The 12,537-nt window shown below is 34.5% G+C and overlaps 1 protein-coding gene across 1 annotated transcript in view; it reads left to right on the top strand.

The window, feature by feature from the left end:
* The window catches only part of CDS1 (CDP-diacylglycerol synthase 1), a 68,937-nt gene that overhangs the window by 41,517 nt on the left and 14,883 nt on the right, over positions 1–12,537 (top strand). Inside the window, exons 6-7 of the mRNA XM_049630819.1 lie at positions 10,049–10,107; positions 11,772–11,854. Coding sequence (XP_049486776.1) covers positions 10,049–10,107; positions 11,772–11,854 — 142 coding nt within the window. The remainder of the gene's footprint in view (positions 1–10,048; positions 10,108–11,771; positions 11,855–12,537) is intronic.

A 12,537-nucleotide genomic window follows, 5' to 3' on the forward strand; every position in this document is an offset into this window, starting at 1 on the left:
TTTGGGGCTCTTTAGGAACCAGAGCAGCCATGTGATTATGTAAATAGTGATGAGTGAATAAGCTTAAGATGTTTGACTCTTAATATCATCACTGTAACATCTCTTTAGCTGACCAGTGATATGCATGTTATTTCTAGTACTTTTTTTGCTTGAAATGTATGCATGTATGCTTGTATTTTGATCTATAAAAAAACCCTAAAGGAGAAGGTGTGACTGGAACATAATACTTTGAATTCAAGAACATCAGTAGACTTGTAAAATTAAATCATGGCTAAAGTTAATGCATAATTAAGAATTTTTTCCCCAGACATCCTAGATATCTAATTATCTCAAAGGGTGTTGATGAAATCTTTAGAAAGACATCACAAACAACTGTTCACAGAGGACTCTACCTCCAAAACCATTTACAGTTTTTGAGTTAAAGACAGAATCTGTGCACATGCCAGTGTTGTTCTACACCTTAAACTCAACATATAGATGATAGAAAACTTTCTTTGTCTAAGCTAATATAATGGTTTGTGTGACAGTTTCTACAATACAGATTCAGTTAAAACTTTTTAAAAACAACTCAGTCGAGTCTAATGTCTCAATATGGGCCACATAATGCAGTGGGCTTCTGATTTCACGTAACATGATATTTGAAATGTTTTGAAAAATATGGCCACATGAAAGAGTGAGAAAGAGTCATTAAGCTCCAATATTTAATCCTGGGTCCATCTTAATGTCTGTTTTTTGAATTAAGGACTACATGTATTGAATTGGTTAATCACCAACAGTAAATTTTAGAAACAACTTCATTATGATTTCTGTCTCTTCAGTTAGATTCTGACTGAACTCCTTGAATGGGAGTGCTGGTCATATTCATTTTATTCTTTTTTTTTGTATCTGGCATATCTTCACTGTTCAATAAATATTTTTTGATTGTCCATTTTTCTGAAATTGCCTCAATCTCATCTTTATGGGCTTTTTAATGCCTTTTTTCTCCTTTACTTCTCCTGACTCGTTTAGAAATCTCATTCATTTTCTTTTTGAATATATTTCTCTCCAGTCTTTTGGGTAATTGGATCTCCCTAACTACCTGGGAACTCTTTGATATACTAGACAACAGGATGTACACATCTTTGTATGGACAGCACTAGGTGCAGTGCTATGTACATAAATGCTGACCAGTAGTAGTAATTAAACATAATTATAGGGGTGCCTGGATGGCTCAGTCTGTTAAGTGTCCGACTTTGGCTTGGGTCCTGATCTCACTGTTCATGGTTTCGAGCCCCCTGTCAGGCTCTTTACAGAGAAGAGCCTGGAGCCTGCTTCAGGTTCTGTGTCTCCCTTACTCTATGCCTCTTTCCTACTCATGCTCTGTCTCTCTCAAAAATAAACATTAAACGTGGCTACAATGAACAAATCAGGAGACTAGATGCTGGCAAGGATGTGGAGAAACGGGAACCCTCTTGCACTGTTGGTGGGAATGCAAACTGGTGCAGCCGCTCTAGAAAACAGTGTGGAGGTTCCTCAAAAAATTAAAAATAGATCTACCCTATGACCCAGCAATAGCACTGCTGGGAATTTACCCAAGGGATACAGGAGTGCTGATGCATAGGGGCACTTGTACCCCAATGTGTATAGCAGCACTTTCAACAATAGCCAAATTATGGAAAGAGCCTAAATGTCCATCAACTGATGAATGGATAAAGAAATTGTGGTTTATATACACAATGGAATACTACGTGGCAATGAGAAAGAATGAAATATGGCCTTTTGTAGCAACGTGGATGGAACTGGAGAGTGTTATGCTAAGTGAAATAAGTCATACAGAGAAAGACAGATACCATATGTTTTTGCTCTTGTGTGCATCCTGAGAAACTTAACAGAAGACCATGGGGGAGGGGAAGAAAAAAAAAAAAGGTTAGAGAGGGAGGGAGCCAAAACATAAGAGACTCAAACTGAGAACAAACTGAGGGTTGATGGGGGGGTGGGAGGGAGGAGAGGGTGGGTGATGGGTATTAAGGAGGGCACCTGTTGGGATTGTTGTATGGAAACCAATTTGACAATAAATTTCATATTTAAAAAAAATAAAAATAAATAAAATAAACATTAAAAACAAAATTCAAAACAAAACAAAAAGCAGGCTCCAGGCTCCAAGCTCCAAGCTGTCAGCACAGAGCCCGATGTGGGGCTCAAACCCATGAACCATGCCCCAAGAAATCCTATTTTTAATTGGAGATGTAAACATTCAGATATTGTTTATTAATTAGGAAAAAAAAGTAAAACTATGTATCCAAATGGACAAAGTTATTCTTTCCATAGGTTTATTGAAATATAGGATAATGTATTTTTTATTAAATTTTTTAAAACGTTTTTATTTATTTTTGAGAGAGTGCAAGCAGGGGAGGGGCAGAGAGAGAGGGAGACACAGAATATGAAGCAGGTTTCAGGCTCTGAGCTGTCAGTACAGAGCCCAATGAGGAGCTCGAACCCACAAACTGTGAGATCATGACTTGAGCCAAAGTTGGATGCTTAACTGAGCCACCCCAGGCACCCCAGTATAATGTATTTTTACACATTTAAGCATAAAACATACACATAGCTTTATGGTTGTGTATGAAAAAATAAATTTATGTGTTTCTTTTTCAGATTGTTCTTTAAAAATAATATTCCTTAGATATTCTAGGAAAATATACCCTCGCCAAATTCAGAAAATTATATTATCTTAATGTATCTTAAGAGTCAGACAATTATAGCCTTTATTAAAGCACCATAAAAAGCTGCATGTTACTGGTGATTTAACAGTGAAATTGGACCAGGTAAAAGTGAGTTACTAAGACTGTCCTAGATAAAAATCACCATTAGGAAAATATTGAATAATTCTGTTAGTGATTTTGTTTGAAGAAATGCTTAAGGGTGAATGGTGTTATATGATCTCAAAAATGAGAAAACCATACATGTGAGAGTGGTATTTGTGAGGCAATAATTCACAGTTAATGATGTTGAGAAGTTCCCACGGTTGTGCTGGGAGAGTCAGAGGGGTCCGTTTGGACAGAAGTAGAGCTTCCAGAAACATCTGTCTTGTCTCTGCTCAGCTCTTACCCCATTAGCCTCTACACCACGTCCAATTTACATTTGCCTCTAACTGTGAACCAATAGAATAAAACAGCACAGAAATTGCATTGTTACTTGAGCCACAAAATAAGTCTACCTGTTAGAGAATAAAATCTTAAAAGCAATAATAATTACTAAAGAGGTTCTTTATGCTACTGGTGATTTCAAAGCCATGAATTTCATGTTTTAATCTGTACCTCCTCCCAGTTTCTTTCTTTGTCTCCAGAAAGTGACCTAGGGCTTTCAGTTGTGCTTCCATTTGAAAATGTTCCCATGTTTATCTTGCAGTTCAGTCAGTCACATTAACTCCATAGGTGACACATAGGAGGTGAGATAGGATCTGGGAGCCAGTATGTATTTTCTTCCTTTGTCATTTTCCTTTACACTGACATTTCGAATTAGCTTTCAAAAAATAGCTAAAGGAAGCTGCTGGTTGATTATTTACTCTGGTCAGTGTAGTATCCACCTTGGTTGCTCTAGTAGGTAGAATGGCCTTGGTAAATATAACTTAGATATATGAAAGCTAGTGTTTATTTCATATGGGATAGATTACCTGACAATTCGTTTTCTATCTTGGGGAACTCATAGTAAGGATATCGTAGAATAGAATGCATGGATGGCTACTTAACTGAAGTTAAACTTAATTTATGTATTTGCAATATCTACTTCTGTAAAGGAATATTTCTCTTTAGAAGTTTACTGATATCTTAGGCAAAAAGTGCTTCCCGTTGCCTCTCCTTATTTTGTATATGATTATTTCACTGAATTAGGTATAATTTTTATTTAGTAAAATGTTGTAATAAATTTGTGGGATATAAACATAAACCCAAACACATTTGCTGCTTGTAAATCTTTAAATTATTAAGACTATTATGGGGGCGCCTGGGTGGCTCAGTCGGTTAAGCAGCCGACTTCGGCTCAGGTCATGATCTTGCACTCCGTGAGTTTGAGCCCCACGTCGGGCTCTGTGCTGACAGCTCAGAGCCTGGAGCCTGTTTCAGATTCTGTGTCTCCCTCTCTCTCTGACCCTCCCCCGTTCATGCTCTGTCTCTCTCTGTCTCAAAAATAAATAAACGTTAAAAAAAAAAAACAATATTATGTTTTACTACAGTTATAATATGGTTCTGAGAAGTTTCAATTCATTCTTAACCTGAATCTTACTAATAAGGATTTATGGAGCCACATGGCTCTTCAGAGTCCATAGGATCTGAGGGTTTAACTGTTTTGTAGCCCTGTGATTTTCAGACAGTTAATAAAGTCCTTTGTGCATTTTTCTTCATACATAAAATGAAGATAATAATAGATACTTACCATCATAGGGATGTTAGAAGCATTAAATGAGGTGATATTTGTAAAATGCTTAAATGAGAGCCTGAAACATAGTAAGTGTTCAGTAGATGTTAGCTGCCATATAATTAGTATTAATTTTTGGTCTTATGTAGAGATTAAAACATTCTGTACATACACCTGATGGACTGATAAAGCAAGTAAGTTTTTTTTTCATAATGATACTTTGTGGTTTTTTAATATAGTTGACACACAATATTATATTAGTTTCAGGTGTACAACAAAGTGATTTGATAAGTTTATACCCTATGCTATGCTCACCATAAGTATAGCTACCATTTGTCACCATACAATGCTATTACAATATCACTGACTATATTTCTTATGCTGTGCCTTTTATTCCTGTGACTTACTCATGCCATGAGTGGAAGCCTATATCTCCCACCCACCTTCACACACTTTGCCCATTCTCCCACCACCTTCCTTCTATTAACTGTCAATTTATTTTCTGTATTTGTAGGTCAGATTCTGGGTTTTTGCTTATTTACTCATTTGTTGTTGTTAGATTCCACATATGAATATAATTATATGGCATTTGTCTTCCTCTGACTTATTTCACTTACCATAATACTCTAGGTCTGTCCATGTTGTTGCAGTGGGAAGAGCTCATCCTTTTTATGGCCAAGTAATATTCCTGTGTGTGTGTGTGTGTGTGTGTGTGTGTGTGTGTACACACACGTATATAGCCACATTGCCACATATTCCTAACCTGTCTATTGATGGACACTTACGTTCCTTCCATGTCTTGGCTATTGTAAATAATGCTGCCATAAACATAGGGTGCATGTATCTTTTCAAATTAGTGTCTTTGTTTTCTTTGGGTAAATACCCATTAGTGGAATTTTTGATTCATGTGGTATTCCTATTTTTAATTTTTTGAGGAACCTTCATACTGTTTTAGACAGTGGCTGTAACAATTTACACTCCCATCAACAGTGTATGAGGGTTTCTTTTTCTCCATATCCTTGCCAGTGCTTGTTATTTCTTGTCTTTTTAATTTGAGCCATTCTAATGGGTATGAGGCGATAGCTTGTTGTGGTTTTGATTTGCATTTCCCCGATTATTAGTCATGTTGAGCACTTTTTCAGTGTGTTGGAAAAATGTCTGTTCAGGTCCTGAATTTTCTTAATTGGATTGTTTGTGTTCTTTTGGTGTTGAGTTGTAGAAGTTCTTTATATATTTTGGATACTAACCCTTTATTGGATAAATCATTTGCAAATATCTTTTCCCATTCAGTAGGTCTCCTTTTATATTGCTGATGGTTTCCTTTGCTGTACAAAAGCTTTTTATTTGGTAGTCCCAGTAGTTTACTTTTGCTTTTGTTTCCCTTGCCTTAGGAGACACATCTAGAAAAATATTGCTATGGCTGATGTCAGAGAAGTTACTGCCTGTGCTTTCTTCTAGGATTTTTATGATTTCAGGTCTCACATTTAGGTCTTAAATCCATTTTGAGTTTATTTTTTTGTATGGTGTTAAGAAATGGTCTAGTTTCTTTTGTATGTTTGCATGTCCAGTTTTTCCCAGATCTGTTTATTGAAGAAACTATCTTTTCCCCATTTTATATGTTTGCTTCCTTTGTCATAGATTAATTGACCATATAATCAGGAATTTATTTCTGGTGTCCCTATTCTGTTCCATTGATCTATGTGTCTGTTTTTGTGTCAGTACTATACCGTTTTGATTACTGCAGCTTTGTATAGTATATCTTGAAACCTGGGAGTATGATACCTCCAGCCTTTTTTTTTCCCCCTCAAGATTACTTTGGCTATTTGGGGTCTTTTGAGGTTCCATACAAATTTTAGTATTATTTGTTCCAGTTCTGCGAAGAATGCTTGGTATTTTGGTATTTTGTTAGGAATTGCATTGAATCTGTAGATTGATTGGGGTAATATGGACATTTTAACAATATGAATTATTATGATCCATGAGCATGGAATATCTTTACATTTGTTTGTGTTATCTTCAATTATTTTCATCAGTGGTTATAATTTTCAGAGTACAGGTCTTTCACTTCTTTCGTTAAATTTATTTCTAGGTATTTTATTCTTTCTGGTGCAACTGTAAATGGTCTTGTTTTCTTAATTTCTTTTTCTGCTACCTCATTATTAGTGGATAGAAACACTATTGATTTCTAGGCATTAATTTAATATCTTGTAACTTTACTGAATTCATTTATTACTTCTGGTAGTATTTGGGTGGAGTCTTTAGGATCTCCTGTATATAGTATCATGTCTTGATCCCCGTTTAACCTCTTAACCAATATGGATGCCTCTTCTTTCTTTTTCTTGTCTGATTGCTGTGGCTTGGACTTCCAGTACCATGTTGAATAAAAGTGGGGAGCATGGACATCCTTGTCTTGTTTGTAATCTTAGAGGAAAAACTCACAGTTTTTCACATTGAGTGTGATGTTAGCTGTAGGGTGTGTGTGTGTGTGTGTGTGTGTGTGTGTGTGTGTGTGTGTACACATACATACTCTAACCCTACTTTGTTGAGACTTTATCATTAATGGATGTTGGGTTTTGTCAAATGCTTTGCAACTATTGAGATGATCATATGATTCTTGTCCTTCATTTTATTGATGGTGGTGTATATCTTGTTGGTTGATTAGTTAATATTGAACCATCCTTGCATTTCTGTAATAAATCCCCCTTGATCCTGGTGAATCTTTATAATGTATTGTTGTTGTATGTGGTTTGCTAATGTTTTATTGGGGATTTTTGCATCTGTGTTCAGGAATGTTGGCCTGTAGTTTGTGGTTTTTTTGTGTGATGTCTTTGTCTGATTTTTGTGTCAGGGTAATGCTGGCTTTGTAGAATATATTTGGACATTTTTCTTCTATTTTTTGAAATAGTTTGAGGAGAATAGGTATTAAATGTTTTCTGAATGTGAGTCTGTCTAGTCCAGAACTTTAATTTTTTGGTAGTTTTTTACTAGTGATTCAATTTCTTATAATCAGTTTCTTTAGATTTTCTATCCCTGTTTAGTTTTAGAAGATTGTGTATTTCTAGAAATTTATCCATTTCATCTATCCATTTCTTCTAGATTGTCTTATTTGTTGGCATATAATTTTTCATAGTATTCTCTTATAATCCTTTGTGTTTCTCTAGTTTTAGCTGTTACTCCTCTCTTGTTTCTGATTGTATGTATTTGGGTCTTTTCTCTTTTTTTTATGAGTGTGGCTAAGGATGTATCTTAATTTTGTTTATTTTTTCAAAGAACCAGTTCTTGGTTTCACTGACTTTTTTTTCTACTGTGGTTTTTAGTCTCTATGTCATTTATTTCTGCTCTGCTCTTTATTGTTTCCTTTTTTCCTACTCACCTTGGGCTTTGCTTGTTCTTCTTCTAGTTCCTTTAGGTGAAGTTTAGGTTATTTATTTGAGCTTTCTTCTTTCTTGAGGTAGCTCCTTATCACTATGTATTTTCCTCTTAGAACTACTTTCACTGTGTTCCAAACATTTTGGATCATTGTGTTTTCATTTTCATTTGTCTCCATGTATTTTTTTTTTTAAATTTCTTCTTTGATTTCCTTTGGCCCATTAGTTGTTAGGATCATATTGTTTAGCCTCCATATGTTTGTGTTGTTTCCATTTTTTCCTTGTGATTTACTTCTAGTTTCATACCATTGTGATTGGAAAAGATACATGGTCTCAGTCTTCTTAAATTTATTGAGGTTTGTTTTGTGGCCTAATATGTGCTCTATTCTGGAGAGGTCCCAAGTGCACTTAAAAAGAATGTGTATTCTGTTGTTTTTAGATGGAATGTTCTGTATGTATCTCTTATGTCTATCTGGTCCCATGTGTCGTTCAAAGGCACTGTTTCCTTTGTTGATTTTCTGCCTGGATGATCTACCCATTGATGTAACTGGTGTGTTAAAGTCCTTCAATATTATTGAATTACCATCAATTTTTCCCTTTGTGTCCATTAATATTTGCTTTAGGTGCTCCAGTGTTAGGTGTATAGATGTTTATAATTGGTATATCCTCATGTTGGATTGACCCCTTTATCATTATATAATGCCCTTCTCTGTCTCTTGTTACATTCTTTGTTTTAAAGTCTACTTTGTTTGATATAAGTATTGCTATGCTGGCTTTTTTTTTCCCCACTTATGTTTGCATGGTAGATGTTTTCCCATCTCTTCCCTTTCAGTCTGTATGTGTCTTTACTTTTTTTTTATGTTTATTTATTTTGAGAGAGAATGAGTGGGGGAGAAGCAGACAGAGAGGGAGAGAGAGTCCCAAGCAGGCTCTGCACTGTCAGCACAGACTCTGACATGGATCTTGATCCTACAAACCAGAAGATCATGACCTGAGCCTAAATCAAGAGTCGGATGCTTAAATGACTGAGCTACCCAGGCACCTCCCCCATACGTATCTTTAGATCTGAGGTGAATCGCTTGTAAGCAGCACACAGATGGGCCTCTTTTCTTTATACATTCTGTCATCCTATGTCTTTTGATTGGAACATTTAGGCCATTTACATTTAAAGTAATTGTTGATAGATATTGCCATTTTATTACTTGTTTTCTGGCTGTTTTTGTATCTCTTCTCTATTCCTTCTTGCTCTCCTTCTTTGTGATTGATAAGTTTCAATAGTCTTATGTTTGACTTTCTTTCTCTTTGTTTACTGTGTCGATTACAGATCTTAGGTTTGTGGTTATCATGAGACTCATATATAACATCCTAAGTAGCAGTCTACATTAATTTAATGGTCATTTAAGTTCAAACACATTCTTTGAAAAAAAAAAACAACAGAAAAAGAAACAAACACCTTTTCTTTTCCTTTTTTTACTCCCCCCCCATGTATTATATGTATGTGATCATATTTTACATCTTTTTATTCATAATTTTCTTATGTTTACTTATGGCAATTTCTTTTCTACTTAAGGAGGCCCCTTTAATACTTCTTGTAAGACTCTTTTATCTTCTGTTTGGGAAACTCTTTATTTTTTCTTTAAATTTAAATGATATACTTGCCAGATAGAGTATTCTTGGTTGTATGATTTTTTCCTTTCAGCACGTTGAATATGTCATGCCACTCCCTTCTGGCCTGCAAAGTTCCTGCTGAAAAATCAGCTGATAGCCTTATAGGTTTTCCCTTGGAGGTTTCTCTCTATGCAGATAACTTTTATTCAGCTGAAATTCAAGATCTGTTTTTTCATGTTCACATATTTGCAAGAGACTAATTCTCTTAATGCAGGGGATGTTTATTGCATTTATGTCATGGAATATAGTAGGCATTTTGGAGAATACAAGATCATTTCACTCAAGAAACTTTTATTTAAAATGCTTATTATAAGGGGCACCTGGATGGCTCAGTAGGTTATGTGTCGGACTCCTGATCTCAGCTCAGGTATTGAGCTCAGGGCCTTCATTTAGTTCAAGCCCCACATTGGGCTCCAAACTGGACGTGAAACCTACCTAAAAAAAAATAAAAATAAAAATAAAAATAAAAAATAAAATGCTTAATATGAGTAGGAGAGGTGACCTATGAGTAAGTGCTAAACTATATCTAGAAGTGGTTCAGAAAATTGGCTTATGTGAGCTCAGTGAATCTTAAATTTTGTAACAAATTGCACAAGTGCATGTGTTTTGTTCTTGAACAGGTTTCTGCATGTTTGTGCTGAGCTTGGTGAAGAAACATTATCGTCTGCAGTTTTATATGGTCTGTATTAACTACTATTCTGTAGTCACTGTATATAATAAAAACACTCACCTTTAATTTTTTTTTTCTGTAGTGAGTAGATCTAATCTGCTAGTTGGTGTTTTGCCTAATGTGGGGGCATTTCAGTTTTGGTTGACTATTAAATACAAAAGGTTTAAGTTGTAAAGTTTTTGAAGGTTTAAAAATTTTAACTGTTTTCAAAGTTTCCCAAACTCTTTCTTTGAATATTTTCAAAGGCTATAAAATGAAAATCAAATATTTGAAGCATGTTCATAGTCTCCTGAACAGTTAGTAAGGAAAACACATACCATGTTTTTCTAGAGAAAGTATCTATGTTTATTTGTTGTTAGCCTGAGCATAAAGAGAACAGAACATATATTTTCTTGGTAGTTGTGGTTAGTCACACAGTTGATTGCATAATTCTTTTTGCCCTAAGGTTTTTTTTTTTGCACTGTATCATTGAAGTATGTTCAGTGTTTAATGAAATTTATCACTGTGCATTATGAACTTATTTTCTTAAAAGCTGGCTAATTATAAGATTGTAAAATGCAAAATATAGTATTTAAATCTGTGAATTTATGTGTTAGGCTTATTTTGGATTTGTATATATTTCCTATTCTTTATGCTTTGCTTTTCTCCATTAAGACATTCTATTGAGCATCTTCACTGGGAAACTAGAATTTCTTACATTTCTAATTTCTGGGGATCTTGAGAGGAGATTAAAATTCTCCATAAGAATATAGAAATCATCAAGACAAGTTAGAAATAATAGAATGTGCTATGAAAATATAAATGGTGCCTACTGAAAAAAATTAAATATACATTTTGAAGAAACCAGTATAAAAAGAATTGGATCTTTTATACAGATAAAAAACAAAACAAAACAACTAATATATTATTTGCCAAAATGGGAAATAAGTTATGAATAAATCAAAATATTAAGAATTATGAACATTTTATAAATTCTAATCAAAATTGTAAGACAAACATATAGAAACATTAGTTTTTTTCATTCATATTGTCCTCATACTGATGATGCTAAAAATTACTAAAGTGACATCTCTCAGGCTAGATGGACTTGATGAGACACACAAGTCTTTGAAAATCTGAAATCAAATACTGTCATTGAATAGTGCTGTGAAGACCAGTTTTCGAGAATGAAGAGCTGGCACTTAAGGGTAATTGGTCCCTGCTGGTTTGAGTTATTTGAAGTCAGAAATAACTCCTAATGGGAAAAAGCTACCATAGTGAATTCTGAAAGAAAAATCATTTTCAGCATTTTTAATAACTGCAGAATGCCAAGGAAAATGTTTCTCTCTAAATTCTGAAACAACCACCATAACTTTCTCATTATCATTTTTAACTAATGACTCAAGATTATTGTATATTTTGTATATGTTTTTAAATTTAGTAGTGTATCAATACTGTTAGCTTTCTATTTGTGTATGAATTAAGATTACTTTGTTAAATGTCTTCATGGTCTTAAGGTTCCAGTAGGCACCAAAATGAATATAATTTACTAACAGCATTTATTCTGTATGACCCTACCTTTTAAAATTTGACTGAAAGTCATGCTAGAAACTTGTGTTTCAAAATTGCTGTTGCTCCAGGGCTGCACTGATGAGTTGTGTTCACTAATTGTTTTGTTCTTGGGCTATTAACAGTTCGCATGGACTCATGTCACTTTACTGATAACAGTTACCCAGTCACATCTTGTCATCCAAAATCTGTTTGAAGGCATGATATGGTAAGGGGACAGTGTTATGCTGCTTTGTATTTATATCCTAGCCTTTTTAAAGCTCTTTCACATTGGACAGTGTCTTTCAGATTTCTACTAAAATGTACTCTCTGTTGTTGCTCTATTTCATTAAAATGTCTTCCTGAGTTTTGCTTACCATTTGACATCTGAAGACAAATGCTTTGTTAACAACTTGAAAACCCTCTTATTCAGGTTCCAAATAAAATGCAGGAAGTCTTCCTAAAAGCTCCCACAAATTAACATTTTCGGGTGTTACTGCACCTTTAGTGTGCCTTTTTACAAAGCACACATAGACTTTAAAAAGAGTATATTATTTTTGTGGAATGCAAAAAGTACATGAACGTTTGCTTGTCAGCAAACAGAATGCTGGCAATGTATTTTCTCTGGGTGAAAGTTGGGTAGGTTTTACTCTGCCTTTACACAGGCGTAGGTGTCCAGATTTCAGATGGAGTTACTTGCTACATAGCAGTGCCTTGCAGATTCAGAAAGCATTTTTGTTTAAAATTATGAAAGTTATTAGTTAAAAATCAGAGTGGAGAAAAAGTTACGCTTTAAGAAATCTGACCATATTTTCCCTGCATTCTTTTAAGTCCATTAATTAAAATCTTTTACAGTTGATAGGTTTTGTCAAGATAAAACCCTTCACAGCTCTGTGTTTTAATTTGTTTATA

This window comes from Panthera uncia, chromosome B1 (genome assembly GCF_023721935.1).
Source record: "Panthera uncia isolate 11264 chromosome B1, Puncia_PCG_1.0, whole genome shotgun sequence".
Lineage (NCBI taxonomy): Eukaryota > Metazoa > Chordata > Mammalia > Carnivora > Felidae > Panthera > Panthera uncia.